The sequence below is a fragment of the Centrocercus urophasianus genome, unplaced genomic scaffold (assembly GCF_019232065.1).
Source record: "Centrocercus urophasianus isolate 14NV4802_14NV808 unplaced genomic scaffold, USGS_Curo_1.0 seq_24, whole genome shotgun sequence".
Classification (NCBI taxonomy): domain Eukaryota; kingdom Metazoa; phylum Chordata; class Aves; order Galliformes; family Phasianidae; genus Centrocercus; species Centrocercus urophasianus.
The window spans coordinates 1,385,775-1,400,082 of NW_024884800.1; the positions used below are offsets into that span (position 1 = coordinate 1,385,775).

Here is a 14,308-nt window from a genome sequence, read left to right on the forward strand (position 1 = left end):
CAAAATCAGGAAAAGACTACTAGGATCCCCAACTCAATTCCAGCACACGCCACCATGCCATCACCATGTCCTTCATTGCCACATCCCCATGGCTCTGGGGAACCTCAGGGATGGCGACCCCACTGCTCCCTGGGCAGCCTGCGTATCACTGCTCTTTCTAAGAGCAAATTTTTCCTCATATTCAACATGAAAAGACGAGAGAACACAGCTCTCAGCCCCATTAGCCCTGTGCCCTTGCTGCTTCCAAAACCCACCAAAAGCAGCAGCGCTTCCGTAGAGCACTTGACCACATACATAAATAAATGGGGGGGAAAAGGAAAAAGAAAAAAAAAGACAACCACTTACCATGCTGGGCTCTGCCCTGACACCACAGGCAGCAGTGAGGCGAGCCCTTTGGGGAGGGCCCTGCGCCGGCGCAGCCTGCACGCCTGCATTGAGATTGCACTTTTGCTTTGAGAGCCGAGAGCGGTGGGAGCGCAGCTGGGCACCGTGGGTCTGCCAAGGTAGGAGCACGCTTTGGTCAGGCTCATTGCTGGGGTCTGTTGTGCTTTTCTTAGTGCCAGGTAGATCATGGAATGGCTTGGGTTGGAAGGGATCTTAAAGATCAGCTCGTTCCAACCTCTCATCGAGGCGACTTTGCGCCGCTTGCAGTAGGAGAGGACAGGGGATGCTGAGCAGTGGGGCACCGTCAGAAATCTCCAAAGTTAAGTGACTAAAAGCAAGGAGACTCACTGGTAAAAATTAGGGGGAAAAAAAACGTTCTTCTGTGCTCGCTGTGCCTTGGGGAGGCTGCTGTGGGGAGGGGTTGGAGTGCACACTGTGGGAACAGCAGCTCTGCTCAGCCGGGGGCACACGGCTGTGTCCCAACACTGTGTGCCAGCAGTTTGGGTGGAAACCTCACGGCTTTGGTGACCAGCTAACCACAGCACATCAGGGAAAGGAGACAGGGAAAGGGGCTCCAGGCTGAACCCCAGCACTCCCTCAGCATGCATTTTCCACTTCAAATGCGGATAAATATCAACAAGGGAGGAAAAGAGCTTGGGCAAATGGCTAAGAGACAAAAGCAGAGTATCTCACTGAGAACTGAGGTATTTACGTTTTCGTGCACATCAGTGGGACTTACCCAGCTGAAATCCCCCTGCCTGCCCAGCTGCTGCTCCTGGGGCAGCCCCAGTCAGTGCTCCTGGGATGGAGTGTCCTGATCCTCCCCAGAAGCAGTTCCAGGGGTGATGATGGGGTTACAGTCAGCCATGGGGGCTCCTCACTGCTTGACCTGGCAGCCCAACCATTTCCAGCACTGCAGGGATGGGGCTGGCAGCACTCACACACCTGGGGCATGAGCAAATGAGAGGTTAATGAGGAGCAATGGAAGGAAACCTCATTCAGCTGTGCCAATGCCCCCCAGCCCTAACCTGTACAGTCTTGGCTCTCACTGCTCCTCTTCTGTAATGAGCACTCAGCACTTGAGTGACTCATGTTTCAAGCAACCACAGGCGATGATGAATGGGCAGCTGCTCCAGTGCTCTGCAACTGAATCAAACAGAACAGCTGTATCTGCCTTGAAAACAGACAAAACAGACGGTTAGCAAATATTTTATGACAACCCAAAGCAGGGTGGGTGCTCAGCTCAGAAGAGATGCTGCATGGGGTGGTTGCTCCAGAGGCTGCTGGTAACCTGGGCAGGGGCACAAAGCTCTGCTCCCAGTACAACTCTGGGGTGGGGGCTCACCTGGCTCCGAGCACATCAACATCACTGGGATGGCCAAACACATGACGATCTGAGGAAGATGGCCAGCAAAAATACATTGGCTTCTTTGGTAGCATCTACATATGGGAGAAGGAAAGAGATGCACCTGCCCGGCTAACAGTGAGATGCAGGACTGCCTCTGGAGAAGATGTAAACCCAAAAAGTCTACCAGCAAACTGGCTGCAGAGAGAGAGTATTCTTTTTTTCAAAACCTAGAAGCAGTGGTACTTAATTATGAGATTATATTTTGATAACTTCTGCTTGTTACTCATTAAGTACCAACAAGAAGCCTCCATCCAGCATCCTAAAGTGTCCGACTGTGGGGACTACTGACAAAATGAAGAGGGGGCAGAAGCCGGGGAGGAAGAAGGAAGTCATGCCTCACCCCCACCACAGTCTGAGCTGCCGTGAACCAAAATTTCCCCTTTCTGCAGCCTTTGTTTTTTTTAGCCTCTGGCCTCTTTGTGTGCAGCGCTCTGCCTGAAACACTGTGCTCAGCACTGTGGCTGCCGGGATTTCCAAGGAGCAGCATCAGGGTCCTGTGGCTGCAGAGCATCCCCCAGTCCCGGGTGGGCAGCAGGAAAGTCCCTGTGCACCCACAGAGGGACCCTGAAGCTGTTTGTCCCATTGGCCGTCTGCCCCTCCTCCACGTGATGCTGAACCCCAGAGGTGCTGCAGGATCTGGTCCCATCACCCTCCTGCTACTGGTGCCACTACAGCAGGCAGCAATGGGAGTCCCCAGCTCCCCACCCATGGTGAGACACCCCTGTAACTCACAGATTACTCACACTTCTGGAATTAATCATGGCTGAGGGTCAACTTCAGAGCTAATAAAAGTATTGGGAAGTCTTTGGAAAACAAGCCCACGACTCAGTGCTGGCAGCTTCTGGAGTTAATGTGATTACTGCCCATGGTTACACTGGATGTTGGCTCCCTGGAAAAAGAAACATCTCCATCTCATTGGGCTCATCGTGGTGGTACAAACAAAAGCGACACAGAAGGCTGCCCCTGGAACTGTTTCCTTTTGCAGGTTTTCTCATTTCATCACCCAGAGCAACAGTACAGCCACACTGATACTTGCTAGATGTCAGCTTTGTTGGCAGACATGTATTTTAGCACAGGAAGAAGCACCGCACAGCACAGCAGGATGCAGTTCTATAGCCATGTCTGCTGCACCCACGTGGCACCCACGCTGTTCCCACTCTAGTGCTTCACAGTGAAGCAAAAGCCAAACCAGAGCAACGTGGGTCAGAGGGCTGAACTCCCTCTGTATTTATAAGATCTGCTTGTTGGGGTTTTTTTTGGTTTGATATATTTAGGTAAGGTCAACTGCTCACCATGCAAACAAGTTTTAAATGAAGCCCACCCACTTGCTCGATGCGGAACCGATACCTGGGATTTCCAGTGGTGATGCTCACCAGGTGGCTGAAGGAAAAGCCCAAAAAAGCCACAGGGAGAGAATCAGATTCACTGCCCTGAGAGCACTCGGGTGGCAGAAAGTGGCTGACAGGCACTGGGGCTGCAAAACCAGCTCACAGCCCCAGTCAGTCCTGCAACACCAGGAGCTGCTGTCCGTGCCCTGGTTTGCGATGGTGATTGAACCCATGTTCTGCTCACTCTTTGGGTGCTTGGCACATGGTTGCATGCAGTGCTGGGTGGGTGGTGAGGAGCTGCCACCAGATGCCACCCATTGGGTTTCTGTTAAGGGCAGAGATGTTCCCTGGTTTCTGCACATCCACGCAGTGCTCCAACCACATCTTTGTCTTTCAGCTTCTTCGAAGGAGGGTCTGCAGTGCCCAGCGTGGGTACAGACTGGCACTGGGCTGCCCACTGCTTCAGCTGGCAATGATGGATTTCCACGTGGGATCTCACCTCGTCCAGCACTGCCAGCAACTGCACTGACATCGGGCAGCCTCTGAGAACACAGCAGCACAGCTCGGACCAATGCACAAAGCTCCTGGCCAAGGGCATGGGGCAGTTGGGTCTCTGAGCCTCACTCACCAGCACTGGTGGTGGAGGGCCTTAAACCTTTTGATTTCAGCCTCAGGTCAACACAGTGAGGATGATGTCACCGCATTGGAGCATCGACCCCACACACCAACACGGCCACAGCAGCAAAATTCATGAAGAGCAAAGGCAGATGGTGCCTGGAAGGAGGGGAAGCAAAGTTTTGGGGCAGGGGCAGCACTGAGCTCGCAGACCCCGACACACACTAGGATTGGGGCACTGGGGCCATGGAGAACAGCTCCAACTGCTCCGCCAGCACTGACCTGAAGCTCTACTACGCCATCACATACGCATTCATCCTCATCCCTGGACTCATAGGAAACGTGTTGGCTTTGTGGGTTTTCTATGGCTACATGAAAGAGACGAAAAGGGCTGTGATATTTATGATCAACTTGGCCATCGCCGACTTATCACAAGTTTTATCCTTACCCCTGAGGATTTTCTACTACTTGACCAAAACGTGGAAGTTTGGAGGAGGCCTCTGCATGTTCTGCTTCTACCTGAAGTACGTCAACATGTACGCCAGCATCTACTTCCTGGTGTGCATCAGCGTGCGCCGCTTCTTGTTCCTGATGTACCCCTTCCGATTCACGGACTGCAAGCGTGTCTGCGATGTGTACATCAGCATCGTGGGCTGGGTGGTGGTGTGCATTGGCTGCCTGCCTTTCCCCTTGCTGAGGCTCACTCAGAACACCACCAACGAGTGCTTTGTGGACCTGCCCGTGCAGGAGGTGGACCTTCCCACCTCCATCATCATGATGACCATCGGGGAGCTGGTGGGCTTCGTGACGCCCCTGCTGATCATCCTGTACTGCTCCTGGAAGACGGCCTTATCGCTGAAGGAAAGGAACTCTGCTTCACCAGACCTCGGGGAGAAAAAAAAGGCTCTCAAGATGATTCTCACCTGCGCTCTCGTATTTCTGATCTGCTTCGCGCCTTACCACATCAGCTTCCCCCTGGATTTCTTTGTCAAAACCAAAAAGATTAAGAACTGCTGCACCCAGAAGGTGATCTCAGTGTTCCACGCTGTTGCCCTGTGTCTCGCCAGCCTCAACTCCTGCGTGGACCCAATCCTCTACTACTTCACCACGGATGAGTTCCGCAGGCGGCTGTCCCGGCAGGACGCGCTGCAGGACAGCATCCCTCTGAATGCTCCTAGCCAGCAGTACGCCCAGAGCACACTGCAGGACAAGCCCACTGATTGCTAGCACAGCGCCCGTGGTTTTGGGGTTTGACCAATGATTTCAGGAAGGATTTGAGCTTTAGGAAAAAAAAGCCAAGCTTGAAAAAGCCATCGCGCTTTAATATTTTGGTTGAAGATTTGCCCTGTATAAATAACCACGTGTGGTTCCCCATTCCAGAGCTGGGCAGCCAGGAGCAGGACACAGAGCCATGCCACCTGGCCATGTTACGATCACACCAGCACCACGCAAGGGGCAGCAGAGATTTGGGGGTTTCCCTATGCAGAATTTGGTCCTAAAAGTGAGCATATGGCCTAGAGGCATATTCTCCTGAAGCAAAAGGTCACGGAGCAGTGCAGCTCACTTCCATACGGTGCCCAGAGCCCACCTCACTCCATGCTGACTACATACAGGAGCTTAACAGCCTTGCTGTGCCAACAGTTACTCAGGCATCTTTTCTGGGGGTGCACCAGATGACAGTTCCCCAAATTGCAATGCCACTCAAGTGCCCACACACTATTTTTCTACCCTCGTTTTGTTCTACCACCAGTTATTTTTCTAGCATCAGTTTATTAATAAGTAGCAGAACACCACCAGCAAAGCCCAAAGCCCTCTTTGTTGCCTGTGACAAGCTTTAAGCATGGACTCCTGCTTCGAGGGTATTCATTCAGGCTCCAGCAAGCCTCCCGGGTCCCTTTTTCCCCTCAAGAATGGCACATGTGGCTCTGCAGCACTGCGCTCCCATCAGCACAGCACTGAGCTCACCCCGAGCCCAGGATCCAACCACTGCAATATCTGAGCAACTTCCTGTAACCTTACACAGGCCAACTTGTGAAGTTCAGGCCCTTAACCCCAGCTTGGCTGAGATGCTGTCAGAGGAACCAAAGCTGTCTGAAGCTGAAAGCAATGGAATCCACTCTTTGTCAAGGCACGTAAGAGGCACAGAGACTTATAAAGACATCTTCAAGGCTGGGTGGATTTCTAATGGTCATTACTTCCAAAAAATCAAGCAACAGCAGCTTCGTGCTCATCTGGCATTTTGTTTGCACCTTCTTGTAAAATTGTTACGGGAATATTTGAAACGTTACGTTTTGGAAATGTAAAAATACTGTGACGATATGAAAACTTAATTTAATGCTAAGGCTGTTTTGTAGATTTAACTTATGAAAACATAAATATTTCATAGAAAAATGACGTGAATCCCATTTCTTTGTTGTTTTAGAACCCTTCCATTTAATAAAAGGGAACTCCACCAGCCTGTGTACTTGCATTCACCACGAATTCACAGAGACCAACAGCACGCTGCCATTTGCTCATGGCAACAAAAGCAACTATTTCTTTTCCACTACCTGCCTGCATTCCCTGCAGCACACAGTGAACACTTCCCATTTTCCCTGCTTCCAGCACAGCCCTTGGCCTGCTCTCAGCCCAGCACACGTCACCAGCTCCCACAGCAGGGCAGCACCTGCAGCAGAGATATCTCACATGCACCTGCAGAAACCCAGCTGGGCACGCAGAGCATCTCCCAGAGGATCCAGACACATCAGACACACTTCACTGCAGCATCCACGTTCTAAGATAATGCAGTTTTAAGCTTTTCCTCCATCTTACGAACACCCATGCGTTTCAGAGCAGCCCCAAACGGGGCTCTCTTGCCCTCAGCCCATTGGGCTGTGATTGGGCTGGTCCCATTTCAGGCGAGAATGAAACCCCCATTACTGGAAGGGATGAGACCCCCGACCCACACTGGCCGACATCAGCAGCTCCGGATGTGTGGGAGACAGGCGATGGGTGTCAAAACTTCAGAAATAGATGAGAAAAACTCAGTGTGCTTCGGTTTTCCCACCTAGGAAATACCGTAGGTGGACCAGCAGCCATGTGGGTTATTCATATCAGCTCCAAGAGTCTCTTCACACAGGAAGTGCTGCGACAGCCTCAGCACTCACGTGAGCTGGGTTCAGGGCGCTGCAAGCTCTGCGACCCCAGCAGTGCTTTCTGTCATGGAATCACAGAATGATGAGGATCAGAAAAGCCTTCTCAGATTCCCACCCCCACCCCACCGTGCCCCTCAGAGCCACATCCCCATGGTTCTGGAACACCTGTGGGCAGCCCGTGCCAGTGCATCACAGCTCTTTTGGACAGTAAGTTGTTCCTAATGTCCAACCTGCACCATTGCCTCTCGTCCTCCATCTCACAGCCTTTATCTGATGCTCTGTGGATACTCGGAGAACTGAGACGTTGCCTTGCATGGGCAAACAGTGAGGCTTGTGCCCAGGGGACGGCTCTGCACCAGCTCAGAGGGATGCTCTGGGTTTCTTCAAGCATCCTCTGCACAGTGCATTTCTCCAGCAGTCCCCATAGAGCTGGGCTGACACCATCCTGAAACAACACCCAGCTCAGTCAACCGCTGCTATGCCAAAAGGAAAGGTCTGTCCCCTTCTTATTTGCAGCATCACATTTCAGGAGAGTTCTCCTTCATGGAGCAATGGAAGGCTCCTTCATGGATTACTGAAGATATTTTCCTTGCAGGGACATGCAGCTTCAGCTGCAATTGAGCCAAAGCTTCCACAGGGTCAGCTCTGTTTCTGCTTCCCCATGCTTTATTTTTTCAGACTGCTGCACAAAGTTTATTTTCAACTTTGCAGCTTTCATCATCACCCTAAAACGCTCCAAACCTCAGAGGAACACGGATGGTTTCCTGGGAAGTTCTGATCTTATCAAAAAAGCTAATTTTCCATTAATTAAAAAAGTCCAGATGCAGCATTTTCCCTGACCTCGTTCCAACACTCCATCTGCAGACTGAGACCTGTGCTCTCCCTGATGCTGCACAGCATCTGCTCCCAGCAGCTGCATCCCACCTGACCCCATCTGTAGCAGTAGCACAGAACTGAGGAAAAATAGGTTATGTGGGGACTCTGAGCTGCTCAGCAGCAGCACCAAGGTGTGTTCTGCTTTGGGACACAGGGAGCTTGGCTGGGCTGTGGGTCACAGCAAGGCTGTCATCTCACAGTCCCATTCCCACCGCCACGCAGCACTGTACACTGTGCTGTACACGCAGCTGCCCCAGCTGCAGGAGGTTCCATCACCAGTGCTGTCTTGCTTGGCTTCCTCTGTGTCAGGCACCAGGGCAGAAGCACAGCGGGGCATGCATGGCGAGGCCTGAAGCTGCAGGAAATGGGGCAGCATGCACCTGGGCTATGAATAGCAGGGCTGTTATCCTCCCTCTCAAAGGCCAGTGCTCAGCCAGCAGGAGATGCCCAGTCCAAATGTATCCATCTGGTTGTTAAAGACTACATCCAAAGCAGGACTGGGGTTTTAGCAGAGCATGAATCTTGCTGTCCTAAAACACAGGGAAAGGATCACGTTGTCACTGCTCCTCCCTGTAAGTGTAAGACAGGAAATGGTTAAGATTACTCCTTCATCCAAGAGGGGATTTGAAACTCTGCTTCCTCGTGCTCTGAAAATGCCTTTGGCTATTCTGTATGAGGATTCCGCTCCTCCCATCAAAGCGGTGGAGAAAAAGAAAAGCTGAGTAGCTGGTGACCAGGGAGCAGACACAGACACAGCTTGTAGTGGTCAGTGCCCTCTGCTCAAAGGGGAAGGCACTTGTTCCTGCTGCAAGCTCTATTTCTGTACCTGACGTCAAACCAACACTGGTTATGACCCATGAAAATCACCAGCTGCTGGGAGGGGCAGAGGGGGTTTTGGTGGCAGGAGGCACATCCTGCTAAGGGATCTCCATCCTGCCCATGGCAAGCCAGTTTGGCACCGTGCACAGATGTCATGAGAGCCTGTGCAGGCTGCAGTGCATTTGGACCTCAAAACAGTTCTCAACCCCGAAAGAGAAAACATCCTTAGGTGGGTCAAAGCTCATGTTCACACACAGGGGTGTCAGCATGAAGCTAAAGAGAGGGAAAATGAAGCCTCTTGGAGGCTGCCTACCTCTACACTGGTTGAGCAGTGGCTGTCAGGATGACAATTCTCAATGCAGTTCTGATGACGTTTCCTTCTCCCCTGTGTCCCAATCCTTAACCTTAAGCCCAGAATTCAGGACAAAAACAAAACAAAACAAAAACCACAGCAAAACAAAAGATTAAAAACCAGACCAAATCAAACAGTGAGCTCAGGATGGATGTGATAAACATAACTGACTGCCAATGAGAACTAAAAACTCCTCCACTCTTCTGCATACTCACTTTCCCAGTGGGCTCAACTGTGATCCAAGGACACATCTTGTCAGGGCTCAGCTCGTTGGAGTTCATGGCTTTTAGCACCCAAACCATACAGCCATCCATGGCCTGGTGCAAGCACCCAATGACCAGCCTCACCTCCTTGCCTGCCCTTCCAGATGTCCTAGCAAAAAACCCTCTGTGTCAGACTCTCAAGTTCCTGAAGATCTGTCTCTGCTGACAAGGTTCTGTAATCTGCTGGCAGCCCATGTATCAGCCCTGTGATTCAGTGCCATTACCTCACACAAACCCCATATTACATGACGTAGTCAATATTTAAAGACATGGTGAGTCCTTGTGGTCAGACAGAGGTCTGTGAGCTAAAGAGAAAGTTCCCAGGAGACCTACATAAAACAGAAGCTAACGATCACACGGCTTTAGGTTTCTTGTTTAAGGAGAGGTTTCTTATTTAAGCAAATGAACACTAACCATCAAAGCCTCACATCCCCGCCTGTTCCTGTTGGTTAGCAGACCTTCAGACCCATCACAAGCCCACAGCAGCACCTGCTCCACCCCAGGTTTTCTCTCTACATTTGCTCGCCCCTGGACTCTCCCACCAAACAGTCAATGCACCCTGGTTCTGTGGGATTTCCTACAGCACTCACTGGCCTGGGCCAGGGCCAAGCTCTATCTGTGTGACTAAGGAAGTATTTACACTCCATCATTTTGTCTTCTAAGCAAGCCACGTGCTACTAAAGGTTCCAGGAAATACAGTGGCTGCAGGGATGACCTTATAAACACTACTACAAATGCTATCCAATCTCTCAGAAGAGTCAAGCAGTTCTCCTTTATTGGTAAAAGGGATGTGGGGCAGCTGGCACAGCCTCTGCAGGGAGCAGAGGATCCCTCTGTGCCCTCTCCTGAGAGCCAAGAGGCACGATGCTGAACTGGTGCCCAGAGAGGCAGGAGGTAAAGCATTGCCTTGGACGGAGAAGCATGATGGTATGGGGGCAAACAGCTCTGCTGCTCATAGGGGCACCTGCAGGCAACACACAGCCCCAAACTCACATCATCAGGCAGTGCCCATTTTCCTGAGGCCAGACTCACCTCCCAGGGCACCGTGCCTGGTCCCCACGCTGCCACAAAGCCATCAGCTGGTCTGTGTGTCTGGAGCCTGGCACCAGCTCTGCTCTCAGCCTCCTCTCTGGTTTATGCTCCTTCCTTCAAAGCTGTCCATGATGGAGCCAGGCACTGGCTTTCTGCTCCCTGAGCAGGATGCTCTGCTTCAGCTGCTTTCTTCCTTTCTTTGGGGCACAACAACTGCCTCTATCCAGACAAAAGCAAGCCACGCACTTGTTTTCCTATTCCAAGTCACTTGCTTCTCAAGGCTCCATACTGCATACCTGGAAAAGCTTAAAATCTTTGGCAATGGATCATTTAATATTGACTGGAAACCGCTTTTTTTTTTTCTTTAATCATAGTTTTCCCATAACTTTCTCCTTTCTCTGAGCAGCCCCAGGACGTGTGTGTTGTACTGGAGTGCGCTCAGGCAGTGCTCAGTCCCTGGATTAGCAAGCCCAAAGCAAGAAGAAAAATCTGATCTCTGCAAAACAAACCCTTGTAGAATTAACAAACAGGGACTACAATGATGCCCCCGGAGGCAAAAGGATGAACACAAAAGCAACGCTGCATGGCTCTGAAGAGCACATCCAGGTAGCTTCAGCCAGCATAAGCTCTTGGATGCTTGAAATCACAGAAACAATGCTGGGAGGGAAAATAGTACGATTTATACAGGGAAACCATTCATTTCTTTAAGAATAATGAATATTGTGAGCCTAGGATATGAAGAGTGCTTCTGCAAATAGGGTATTTATAGGAAAAATAGAGAAGTGGTCGAGGTCTGGAACTTCTTTCTCCCACACTCAGGGGGAGAAAGGCACTCAGTCACTTTGTTCTTCCATTAGCATGAGTCAGGTTGGGAGGGCAGGGCCTGGGGGAACACTGGGGGTCAGCGATGGGAGAAGGCAGTGCCTTTGGAGGCCACCCCTCCTCCTCAGCTATCCATCCCACCCAGCAGAGCTTTGCAAACTATCAGAGGCCATAAAGTCGTTTTTAGAAGGGCAGAATTCATACACGAAAGGAAGCAGCTCCTACTGCAGCACAGATGTACGAGATAAGGAGAGGTGCTTTCATTTCTCTTCAGACTGTGAACTTACGCAAAAAAAAAAAAAAAATACAGCAGTTGCAGCTCAGATCACAGGCATGGAAGCGCTGCTGTTTGCTTTGTGTGAAGCAGTCTGACTTCCTCTTCTTACAGAAGATGAGCAGAGCTCCAACGGCTGCCGGCTGCGCAGGGTGAGGAGCCGTGCTATGAGGACAGCAGCTCATACAGAGCTCCAGCTTTCCTAAGCAACAATTCAGTGACAGTGGCTCAGAACGCGCAGTGACAAAGATGACAGCACAGTCAAATGCAGAGAAGGCAAAGTGCTGACTTCCAACTGATATTGCTGCAGAAAAATAAGCAGCAAAGCCCCCTTGAGAAGCCAAACATACCCCCCCCCCCCCACCTCCCTCAAACGAGGCATTTCTGATCATAGACCACCTCCTGATGAGCCTCGCGGGCAGGCACTCTAACTCCAGAAGAAGAGCACCTGGATCCCAAAGAGGGATCAGGTTTACAGGAAGGAAGTCCCTTCTTCAGAACGAGGTGCCCACATATGGGCTTAACCTGGAACAACTTCAAGTGTCAGCAAGCCTTGACAATGGAACGGCTCAATGGAAGCTGAGCACTTCTACAACAAACACAGCCTGCTGCTATCTGCAGTCAGAGCAGTTCTCAAAAACTCACTCTCACGTTTGTTAATGAGAATTGGGAGTGGTGTCACTGCACAAAGACAGCAGAGAAGCTTAAGTAAGCAAAATGATTGGAACCGTAAGAACCGGTTTCCTCTGGAGGCGGAGTGCTAGACGGTGAGACTCTAATTGCTATCAAGGCAGGAAATACGCCCATTTATGCTGCCTAGGCAATATCATCAATACTAACACATCATTAAAAAATCATTTTAATGAAATAGTGTGACTAATTACACGTACTTACAGTCGTTTTGGTTAGAGGCTCAAAGCTACGATCAGTGCTTTCAGGCTCTGCGCCACAGCCGGCAGGCGAGCGTCCCCCACACAGCTCAGAACGAGGACAGGCAGAGCAGCTTTAATCCATCCAGCCTTACCTCCAGCAGTCTTCCAGAGTTGTAATTCAGCCACATGGCAGCAAACATAGCACTGCAGAGGCTCCATGAACCGTTCTGTGCTTATCTGGCCCTGCAGGCGTTCTCTTCCACTCTAGGATTTTAAGTTCAGGGCACACTAGGAGGATACGAGTTGAAACACAACAGACCAGGCATGTTTTTACTTTATATTAAAGACCACCGTGTTTTCTCTCTCCCCAGCCTTCCTGAGTACTTCAGAAAAGGCTGAGAAAAAAAATGATCCACCTCAAAAACTAAAGCTGTCAGCTGCTCTATCACCAAGAAGGAAGCCATCCAACTCAGCCTGCCCTGTTGCAATCCCAAGCACAGGAGGAAGATTTTAAAGCATGAAAACAACCTTCCTCAGGGAAATACAGAGCTGATTTCAGGGCTTGAATACTTAATGCCACTCACCACTAAATCCTCTGAGTGCATCTGTATTTTTGGTGGTTTTTCCTGTGATGCTGAGAACTAAGAGAGGTCCACAGAAGTCAGTCTGGTCTTGCTGGAGTCCCAGCAGGTTCCTCTTCCGGCCATGTGTACAACATCACCTTTGCTACAGCTTTGAGGTGAGATTTTTCTCACCCATGCTAGCCTGACTGTGCTACAACAGGCTGTGGTATTGAGCTGAGCTTGTGGTGAAAATGACTGCTTGCCAGACGGCTCATCAGTTGTTGAGGCCTCTGTAAGTCTTCCAAACGTCTCCTTGCTGTTTCCACTTTAATTTCCCTGCATCTCCATCTCAGAGTATTTATATATGCAAAGAACAACTAAATTCCTATGAATTTTTACAAAAATCAAGCTGAAGAAAAACCTGGAGTTCAGGTGCAGGCAAGCTCTTCTTTAATGGAAACATCTGCCTATCATTATGCCACCACCAGCAGCCTGCACCTTGCAAGCCACATTCAGAAAGCTGCCTTCACACTCTGTGAAGGCCAGCAGCATCTCCTCAGAGTAACAAACATTTGTTCTTACGTGCCATTTTCTCACGTGTCTTTCTGATCAGCACTCAAATAAACATTAAAAAAATCCACACACGCTGGAACAGGAATCATCCAAAGCACTGGATTCCATCTTAACATTCCTAAAGGTGCTTAAGATTTAAACATTAGATCACTAAAAAGATAACTGCAAGCTAGCATAAGGATAACTGGTCTAGTGCAGAGATGCTTCTGATTATACTGTGCATGTTGATCACTTTGTCAGTAAACATACTTACCAAAAGCAGCAGCTTCTGTAAAGGAGTTTGCATGTGCATCGTGGTAATGCTAATGTTATCACACCCGTGGGTGAAGCTGAGTGTTACCCAGACATTCAGTAGGATTTTATACACTTACACAGGCTATTCAAAACTCATGCCTATGAGAAAAGATGCTTAACAGCAGCTGAAGAAAGCTTGCATCGACCCATTTTTAGGCTTAGTTATGGGAGTTCACTGGAAATCTGCATTTTAGGCTAAAAAGAAAGAGCAGCAGTGTGGGTTAACTCAGTGCACAGCTGGTGCTGCTGCACCAAGGTTCCACCAGCTGCCCTTCAGCCCAAGCAGCTCAGCAGCACAAGGGCTTGCTGACTGTGCCACCTGCTGGCACAAAGCATCTTTCCAACTCTCACCCTCCTCATCCCAGCTTCCTGTGGAGCAGATGAAGGCAGGAGCTGCTCAGATACAGAACCAAATCCTGGGGATACTGGTTATTGTCATGGAAACAGCCTTGACGTGGCCCTTCGATCCCAATGCCTGCCTGCAGGGCACAGCAAATGGGGCCACGCACAGCACCTGCAGGCCTGAAAATGCAGCTACCTTCTCACTGACAGCACACAAAGCAGGTAAGGAGAACAATGCGTTCCTCTGAACATGTTGGCTTGTTGCCTAGAACATCTGATAAGTTTTTAAGGAACTGACTTCATTCTTCTAAAATCTTTACCAGGCAAAGGTAAGAGAAACTGTTTCAGCCTACCTGG

General features: G+C 50.2%; 1 protein-coding gene and 1 long non-coding RNA gene across 2 annotated transcripts; one reads left to right on the forward strand and one right to left on the reverse strand.

Annotated features, from left to right (window-relative positions):
* Positions 1-444: 444 nt before the first annotated feature.
* GPR174 (G protein-coupled receptor 174) lies at positions 445-6,150 on the forward strand. Its single transcript, XM_042825028.1, has 2 exons — positions 445-503; positions 3,518-6,150. Exon 2 carries the CDS (start codon positions 3,982-3,984, stop codon positions 4,960-4,962), a length of 981 nt encoding a protein of 326 aa, XP_042680962.1. The 5' UTR covers positions 445-503; positions 3,518-3,981; the 3' UTR covers positions 4,963-6,150.
* Positions 6,151-7,517: 1,367 nt separating this feature from the next.
* On the reverse strand, positions 7,518-11,391 carry LOC122163662. Its single transcript, XR_006170017.1, has 3 exons — positions 10,212-11,391; positions 8,878-8,968; positions 7,518-8,315 (listed from the first exon to the last, which is right to left on the reverse strand). It is a non-coding gene; the product is annotated as an uncharacterized LOC122163662 (long non-coding RNA).
* Positions 11,392-14,308: the final 2,917 nt, after the last annotated feature.